The sequence below is a fragment of the Dendronephthya gigantea genome, unplaced genomic scaffold (assembly GCF_004324835.1).
Source record: "Dendronephthya gigantea isolate DGI-Jeju-01 unplaced genomic scaffold, DenGig_1.0 000131F, whole genome shotgun sequence".
Lineage (NCBI taxonomy): Eukaryota > Metazoa > Cnidaria > Anthozoa > Malacalcyonacea > Nephtheidae > Dendronephthya > Dendronephthya gigantea.
The window spans coordinates 69,219-78,510 of record NW_021163141.1 but is presented as its reverse complement, the minus strand read 5'-3'; the positions used below and the strand labels follow the sequence as shown (position 1 = coordinate 78,510).

The 9,292-nt window shown below is 38.7% G+C and overlaps 1 protein-coding gene across 1 annotated transcript; it reads right to left on the bottom strand.

Moving 5' to 3' along the window:
* Nucleotides 1–558: 558 nt before the first annotated feature.
* LOC114536149 (angiotensin-converting enzyme-like) lies at nt 559–8,530 on the bottom strand. Its single transcript, XM_028557499.1, has 5 exons — nt 7,479–8,530; nt 3,843–4,066; nt 2,885–3,128; nt 1,700–1,822; nt 559–1,014 (listed from the first exon to the last, which is right to left on the bottom strand). Exons 1-5 carry the CDS (start codon nt 8,528–8,530, stop codon nt 723–725), a joined length of 1,935 nt encoding a protein of 644 aa, XP_028413300.1. The 3' UTR covers nt 559–722.
* Between the last annotated feature and the right edge of the window lie 762 nt (nt 8,531–9,292).

Genomic DNA, 9,292 nt, shown 5'->3' with positions numbered 1-9,292 from the left:
TGGGCGGGTTGATTGTAAATTATGAGTTAATTTACGTCATTTTGTGTACTAGAAAAATTCGCCTTGACAATTCTTTTTCGTTTGTTTATTTCATTTTTATGTGCAGTCATAGTCCCTTAAAGATCAAGTTATTGTCGTTCGGGAATTAAAGCGCTCGAAGAATCGAAATAGGTCTACTACCATGCAGCCTTTACAAACTCAACCAGGGCATTTGAAACATGAGCCATTCAGCCCTGGTCTTAAAATAATTCTGACGTGTCATAACACAGCCCGGACTGAAACTTGCCATGTAATCGAAAAATACTTTGGCCCCGGTTTGCCGGGCAGAAACTCAGCCCGGGCTGAAAAGACGCCATGGAATCAGCCCCTTAGTGCACTAGCGTTGGATCCACCCCTGTCTGTAATGGACTTGGTAGGTAAATTCTTTGAAAAAAACTTTTCGATGATTTTTAGTTCCAATTTGGCGGATACGTTATAAGTGCATGTTCTCGCTAATTTACCTCAGTAGTCAGTACATACCTTTTTGAAACCCCATGGAATGTAATATGAAAAGATCACTCCTTATAGATGTCATATAATTCAATTTTTTTGGAATACAGTATTATCGATACTATTAGAATTCTCTAAAAATCACATCTTTCCACTCTTTGCTTAGAATCTAGTTTGGTAAAATTAATTTTGCATGTTTTAATTGAGACTATTTGTCTATATGAATATACGAGTTACATGGAAACAACGAATTGAAGTAACGAGGCCACGAAAAGCAAAATGGCAGATGAGTATTTTCCGTTAACATTCTTTACCCCCGCGCTTGTTGTTTCGCAATCTTGGACGCCATCAGCTGATTGCCCCGGCCAGCCAACCTTGTATTTCTTGTCGCATCTTTCTTTCACCAGCCACTTTCGCAGTGGTTCAAAATATTCTTTGATTGGCGCCACGGACATATTTTTACTTCCAGTCATCTTCTCTAAAGCAATTGGCCATGGTTTACTCTTACCCAGCTCAAGCATAGCACTAAAAACAAAATAAAGCCTCAGAAATTTCCTCAGCCGTATGGACTAGAAAATATTAGTAACTTACACACCAGGGGGGGCGAAAGCAAATTTTTTTTAAAGGACACAACAGAATAACTAAATGGGGGGGGGTTCCATTACTTATTGACAGAAATACACTATTTTCTATTGTTTGCGTACAGAAAAGTCAGCATACGCCTTTAGATCCACTGACATGCATGAGGACGTTTTTCTTGTATATGTATTTATTCATGCAGTTTGTGAAACTATTCTAATATGTACGCCACAAACTCAGGATCGTTGTCATTTGCTGACAACACAACATCATCTGGGGAGGCATATCTTCATTTTCACACATACTTGTACATACCGTATAGGAACAATCGCTTTATAAAAAGAAATCTGTTGGGCATAAGACAAACATATGAATATGCACCCACGAATTAGAAACTCTTTCAAACAAAGAAACACACCCCGAAATGGGTGTGGAGTAGTTTATAGTTTTCGAACAATCAAGGCCGTCGCTAGAAGCTTAATCGGCAGAGGGGGGGGGGGTGGCATATTCATATATTCGTTTTATGTCCGACTGATTTCTTTTGTTAGCAATTAATTGTTTCTAGGGTTGAAGAGACGCCCCTGCAAACAATAGTTTTCGAAAAATGACGACCTCGCAAAAATTTACTTACCCAATCTTCTTACCAGCAGCTTTAGATTTATGTATTGAGCACTTGAACAGAGAACCTGTGAAACCTTTAGCTTTACAGGCAGCTTTGTGAAATTGGAACTGTAGGACGTAACTGATGAAATATCTAAAATTTATAAAGGTTATTGTTGTTGAACGTTTACTCTTACTTGACTTACTTTGTTAAACTCTGTAAAGTGTCACTTTTGTTAAATTAAAAAGCAGTAAAAAAATATTAATTTCAGTTTGACTTAACGCGAATGACGCCTGATACGCGAATGAAGGAGTGTCAATGGAGTATCTGAAGTTGAAAAAGTGGAGGAGAAGCTTACTTATATGTTGCAGTTGTATTTTTACGTAAACAATGTATAGTTGAGATGCATATTTAGTGTCATAAATTGTTATTAATTTCGCAATACTTGGGAGAGATCCGTTGTCACTTGAAGATTATGTCAGGTTAAACAGAGCTAGAATCTTGGGGATTTATTTTATAAAATTGAACGGAACCTCTCTCAATCTAAAAGCGTCATATCCAAATATCCCAAGGGTTTGGTGCATGGTGGTAAGAATGTTTATCTGCCGAATTATGTGCGGAAAATTTCCATACATTCTCTGCAGGTTGAGCTGAACAGTGTTGAACTTCTCTGACTCGCTAACATATGGCAACTAAGCAACTTCATGCAGGCAGTTCCAGTATGATCTGGTGACTGGTATTGCGTATGTGAATACGAGGCCGGCTTTAGAGGATTTAGGCCTTATGGTTCAGTATGTGCACTTGGTTATGCGGTGTAGATTATGTTATATATAATGCACCTAATTTTGTTGATAAACTTGATACCCACGATACATAGCTACGATCAGTGGCGTAGCCAGCCTGACGATTTTGTCCCGCTATGTAAATTTCGAGTTATTATAATTATTCATGCCTTTAGAAATCTATTGTTTTCACAGTCAGTGAACACCAAAATATTAGCATAGCGGGAAAAATCGTCAGTCTGGCTACGCTACTGGCTACGATCTTAAGCCGGTTTTCCACTAGCGATATTTTTCGCGCGAAGCGACTTTATTCCTTTGTATTTGAGCAATTTGTTCCAGATGGTTGCAGTTGAGAGCTCTGGAACAAAAGTAAAATGTCGATTCGCGCGAAAAATATCGCTAGTGGAAAACCGGCTTTACGATAATTACAAACCTGATATATGGCGTATCGCTAGGAATATGGTATTTGGCACCCGGATCAAAGTCGTCTTCACTTCTTGGAACAGGTGGTTTAATGCCTTGATATTTACGTCTCAATTCCCACCATTTTGCATTGTATTCTTTTTCACTGATTTTACCATTGAATACATTCCACCGCCATTGATCAATAAGGTAGCCGAACGGAAGGAATGCCACTTTTCTCATTGCCATTTTCATTAGGGCATTAATGTCCGCCTCTAGAGATATATTAAAAGTGAAAAATGCAGTATGTCGAGTATAGGCAGTAATAAATAATATAATTGGTGCACCTATACAAAGCAATTGATATTTATATATATGGACTGTCATAATGGACTGTTATGGCTATTCTGAAAACTAAAACACTCGTAGAACTCGCCATCACCAAACCATGCTGCAGCCGGATACGCGACTCGCAGGCTACTATATTTGGGTACAGTTTTCTTATATAACGCTTCGAATGAATAAAAAATATCGGAACATTTGCAAATGACCAGCGATGTTAGTAACTCTGGCGGAGAAAACAATGTGAAACGATGCAAAAAAATGTTGATTTACACAGGTATTCAAACTTAAGGGTCTTCTATAACAAACTACACCGCACGATTAGACGTTATTGCTGCACTGTGTTTTTTTGGACTGAACTTTTTCACTAAAATGGTAAATTTTATGTATTGTATTTTCGTCACTGAAACGCCTTTTACAAGGAAATGCAGTAAATAAGCCAAAGCACAATCAAGAATAGCACAATCTTCTTGCGGTAACTCACAGACACTGAAATCATCAGAGAAAGAGAAAACGAAGTCCAACTACCGATGTCTGCGAACAATACAATACGAACAAATGGTGTTAATGTATGATTCCACCCACAAAATCCACTACAATGCTCTATAGAATGACCATGATTACACTGAAATGCAATTTTTTCTTACCATTATCACTTTTGTAGTCTTTTAACAAACCGAGTGTTTCTAAGTGGCCAGGTGTATCAACAGAGAGTGACATCAGGTCCCCCACAGCTTCGTGAAATCCCGGATTAGCACCTGTCCGATAAACATAAGGCAGGTTCCCGTATTGCAAATAGTACTGTATGTGTCCAAGTTCATGATGCAAAGTGACCAGGTGGTTGTGCGTTATTTCCACGCATTGCTTGATTCTACAAAAATATAAACATGTCTAGGCTCACGATGCAACTTCAAACGATTAAGATTTTAGAATTGTTGCAAAGATTTGCTCACTCACACACTTGAATCAATGTGTTTACTTATGCAAAAGACAATCATGTTTGTATGTGAACTAAACAACACAACGCCATCGTGCTTGTGAAAATTAAACAACACAAAGTTTTTTGCTGCAATATAAAACAGTTTTAGATTAGGCAGATGTATTAAAGATGTATTAAAAATGGTGGAAACAGGATCTGCCGGCTCATATACAAACTCCTTGAGAATACAGTTAGGGATAACGTCAGGACCGTGTGATTTATATAGACGTTGACCCCTAGCAAGTTCTCACAAACCTCATCACGTGCATGGTAAGTGGCAAATTGGCAATAAGGAAAGGTCAAGCTGTGGAAGGTCAGATCATGACACTAACAAAATGCCGGTCATTCAACAACTGGGCTAGATCTTTGCCAGAAAGAGTCACACCGTATTGATGGCATTGGTTGACGGTTTCTTCTTACCCGATAATTTTTAATGGAGCCCCACCATTTTCTTGGATTACTAGATTTAAGGTTCTGGAGTAATTCACGGCTTGTTTGTTATGCAGAGAGTTATGTCAGCTTTGGGAAAGAAGATCGTTAATTGAGTTGCAGATACACTTAGATTTCGTGATTTTCCCAAAATTGACCTAACTTCTAATGAAAAAAGATTTTTAATCTCCAACATCGTCATAATGTTACAGAAAGAGAGTTACATCAAACAGAACTCCCTCACGTTGGTTCAAGAAACATCTGGGTGTGGTTTGGGCGTGGTTTAACATAACTCTCCTTTTCATAACATATCCGTTTAGCGCGCGTCCCGCTGTGGACAGGACTTCTCGTTCGCGTTCAAACAAGAAAGACCGTCTTAATTTATTTCCGGTCGGCGTTCGTGAATTAAAAACGTCGCCAAAATGCGAAGAAGAACCTAAACCTAGCTATGTTTCAGAAAGTTTACGATGCCCTTTAGGATGATTAAGTTTAATAACTGCGTTTTAACAACGATTAACGCTAACTACTTTTCTATACACCTGGCTTAATACATGATTAAAGTTAACAACGTTTTAAATACAAAAATACTTATTAAAAAGTGATTATAAGGCCTGTTTTAGACGTCGAGCTTTTCATGTGCCGAACCTAATGTTAATGAACTAAAGTCTTTGTTTCAGCCCATTTGCACTGATTCAATTCCGCACATGAAATGTTCGACGTTTAAATTTATGCCACGCGGGTGCGTGCATGAAATCAGGCGGCTGGACTTTACATGTCTTCTGGATTTTCTATGTTTACATGCAAAAGTTGCCTGTCGTGGTTTCGCAAGTTATAAGGATATTCTCATAAGGTTTCTTTCGAATGGCCATCTTTTAGTTTTTACAAAAACTTGCGTAAATCGAACCTTTATAAAGCCTTGCGGTCGCCCAGGCTGCTGACCAGTCAACCTTGCGCAAAAATAGCCAACTTTACGGAGCTATTGCGAGCAAACTAGATAAAATAAAACTTCATTTACGGCCATGTTCTTAACAATATAACAAAGAAAAATGGCCTTTTTAAATTTTTCGATTTCCATTAAACGCGAAGCGGTTACATCGGTGTGTAATGAAAACTAGCCACTCCAGCTCCGGGTTCGTCCGAATCCGGAGCCAGCTCCGTTTTAGCGAATCTGGAGCCACGAACCCGGAGCTGAATATCCTGTCTCTCTCCTCCGCAGAGGCTTCGAATACAAATGCGCTAGATTTTTAAAGATAACCGCTGCTGCTGAAATTAAAAACGCGGGCCTCGCCCGCGATATCCTGTCATGTCTCATCCGATGAGCACATGACAAACATCGCACGGCACATGTATGTACACGTTGCCGCACCGATCTTTTAAATTTCAAGTGTTGTCTATTCAAGTGATCATAATACGACATTTCAGTGTTTTGTCAAAATAATCCATCAGCTGCATGCAGTACAATAAATAGAGGCTCTTAAACGTTTGACCCGTTTGTCTTTTATATCTGCTTAATGAAAGCAAGCAAGCAGCTGCGCGCAATTTTGAAACGAATAATGGCTAAAAGATTACAATATTGACTGGAGTTAAGCCTACCGCATTAACTTAATGAATACATAGAAACCAATAGTCAATTTTCATTCAATATGATTGTATTTCTTATTTATTTTAAAGCGATATGACGAGACCACGCGGTACAGGCTACGCGTAACGCGTTGTTATTGGCTAGTTGAATAATGCGTCTCATATATCCACAAACTTGAGTCCTACATTTTTACGCAAGACCTCCCGTCATCAAATCCTCACGCAAACAAATCGCACAATGGAAAATCTTACCGCTCAGTTGAGCGACGCTTGCTGAGTTAGCTTTACTCGTGGGTTGTGGGTTAGCGTTCGTATATCAATCGCAGTTTTGAGACCCTCCATCCTTTCTATATACTATCAGTATATTAGCTGTCATAGTTTGGGCTGCACGTCATGCAGAGCTTTTAAGCTCTGATGATAAGAACCTGTCATACATTTGATGACAAAACGATATTTCGCATGCATCTATGTATTCATTACACCCTGATCGTATAGCTAAATAGCTAGACTGGGGGAACCATGCAAACCATAAGTTAATTCGAACACAATAAACGAAGTTACTGTTAACATGTTATACAAGTTTAAAATAAGATATAATACGGTTTAGGCTAACTAAGTGTAATTCAGTTCGATGTAGACTACTAAGATTTAACGATGCCTAAAATGGCTTTGAGGGATGGAAATGTGTAAATAACATTGCCCTGGTAGTCGTGCATTACGTTGCAATCGTCTTGACAATAGCATGTGATTGGTTGTTTCAAAAACTTTTTTTAATACCTTAAAAATCAATTTCACGCTCGTTAAATTGCGGTAAAGTGGCTCTTGTGAACAGTCCCAAAGCCCTGTTCAAAGCCCTGATCAAAACCCTGATCCTACGGACGAAATTTTCAAGTGAAACGCGAAATATTTCGCCTGGACCGCCTGGTTCTTTTGAATTGTGGGCAATCAAGCTGAAGCAGAATTAATTTATTGGAATGCTCATAAATTAAAAGAAACAGGCTAAATATTTCGCATTCCGACGAGAAAAAGCGCCCGTGGGAATCAAGCATTAACTTCACAGTTTTTCTAGTTTTTTCGATAAACACGCGCTACAGTAACAAATCATAGTCTTCGAGCGGAGGACAGATACAGAATTTTTTTCTGACAAAACCATGCGGGGTGAATGACCACATCCGTGTATAGCATTGCTTTGTAAATATCTAATGCCTGAATCGTGGCGGAAATTCTCTGTATAAACGCATCTTTTGAATAAAGGTGAACAAACTGAGTATCAAATAAAAAATCCGTATCTTACCTGACGTCCTGATACAGCAGGAAATCCCAGGCAGAAGCATGGCAAACAACATCGCGATCCTTAGGTTTTTGTAACAACGAATTTTTGTAGAAATTTGCTGGCAGTTTTTTGAGACCGATTGACTCAAAAAATGATTCTGCTAATTTAGTCAATTTCTCTGGTGTATTATACCGTGAGTCCTTTTTCAAATTCGACGTGACATCCAGGCTAGGCTTGTTTTTATAAGGCTCTACAAGATCATATATGTTAACCCAGCTCTGTGCCCACATGTTGCCTAGCAAATGGGCTGGAATGTAGTCGTTCTCTAAAACTTTTCCACGATAGGTTTTTGTTAACTTGTACCGTACATATGCATGCATTTCGAGATACAACGGCCGTAGGTCATTCCACAATTTTTCTACAATATTGCCAAGATCGTCAACCTCATAGCGTCCTCTCCATGCCTGTCCGCGATCTGTATAGCCATTTTCCCTTGCACCTTTGTTTTTTAATTCAACGAAACGTCTATAAACATCTCTCATTTTCCGTCCGGATTCGTTACGCCAACCCCACCAAGCTTGAAGAAGTTCATCATAATCGCGCGATTTTGCCATGATGTTAACTAACTGGGGACTTAGTGAGTTATTGCCAACTTTAGCCGTGCTGTATAATTTGCTCAATCGCGAACCAAGCTTCTCCGATTCTTCAAATTCCGTCTGATTTTTTAGGTTCGTGGAGTTACTCAGCATTCTAATCTGTCGTGACGTGTCGTAGTCCAGTTTGTTCAAGTCAAACTTGGAAGCATTCTTCTGGACTTCTGCGTAAACTTCGGTGTAGGCGAGATAAGCTTTGATTTCAACCTGTGAGTTGTAGTCTGTGATGTTAGTAGCCCTTGCCCAAGCCGCCAGACTGCTTTTGTAGGAATATTCCGTCAATATCTTGTAGGCATTTTTGAGAAATAATTCAGCTTGTGCTTGTGTGGTTTGGTTGCCATTGTCATCGCCATTGGTTGCGGCGACAGCCAGGAATGAAAACCAGAAGGGATACGGCAGAGATTCTTTCAAAAACTGCATGATGCCACCGACCTTGCTTGGAGGGGAAACACAAGACGTTGATGATTCGTGGCTAAGAGTCTTAAGATATATAAATAATGCAATGAGAATGCCCACTAACTGGGCGGTAAGTGATATGTCCATTGACATTGTATAAACTAATATTTGAATATCGAATATCCGGCACTTTTGATTTCCGAATGGATATCCGTCTTTGCCTGTTATATGCAAAAATATATATATTTTAAAACTGACTCGCGCTCGGAAAGCTTTTTCTACACAAGAATCACCGTTGGAGGATAACGTTGAGAGGCAGTGGAAAAAAATGATGGTATACATATAAATCTCTGCGCTGTAGCTATGTTTAATAATTAATTAATTAATAAATGACTGCATGCAATTTAATTATATGACTATAAATGTTATATGTGATTTTAAATAATGGTAATTGCACTGAGTGGAGTGCAATTTGGTGTGAAATCAAACGCGTGATCACAAAATCGAAATCAAAAGTTTGATTTCACCCTAAAATTGCACGACACAAAGTGCAATTTCCACTTTATTATATTCATTTTGAAATCATACAAAAGATTAAACAAATTCAAAACGATTTATTGCCGGCTGAAAGAACCGTAAAGAAATTTTGCGGGGCATTTAAAAATTCAAAATAATAAACTTGTGTTCCATTTTCCCCTGTAATTTGATTGGATAGTTACACTCAAATACTAAATCTGATTGGTTATTGTGGTTCAGTCCCTTTCCCGAGTACCATCCTCATGCAAA

What these genes read in the sequence shown, in the direction of transcription:
- LOC114536149 (XM_028557499.1), bottom strand. Translation starts at nt 8,530, where the DNA reads ATGCAGTTTTTGAAAGAATCTCTGCCGTATCCCTTCTGGTTTTCATTC. An exon ending in CTGCTGTATCAGGACGTCAG is followed by an intron (nt 4,067 to 7,478) that starts GTAAGATACGGA and finishes ATATTTTTGTAG; the next exon opens with AATCAAGCAATGCGTGGAAA. An exon ending in GCTGCTGGTAAGAAGATTGG is followed by an intron (nt 1,015 to 1,699) that starts GTAAGTAAATTT and finishes TTTTGTTTTTAG; the next exon opens with TGCTATGCTTGAGCTGGGTA.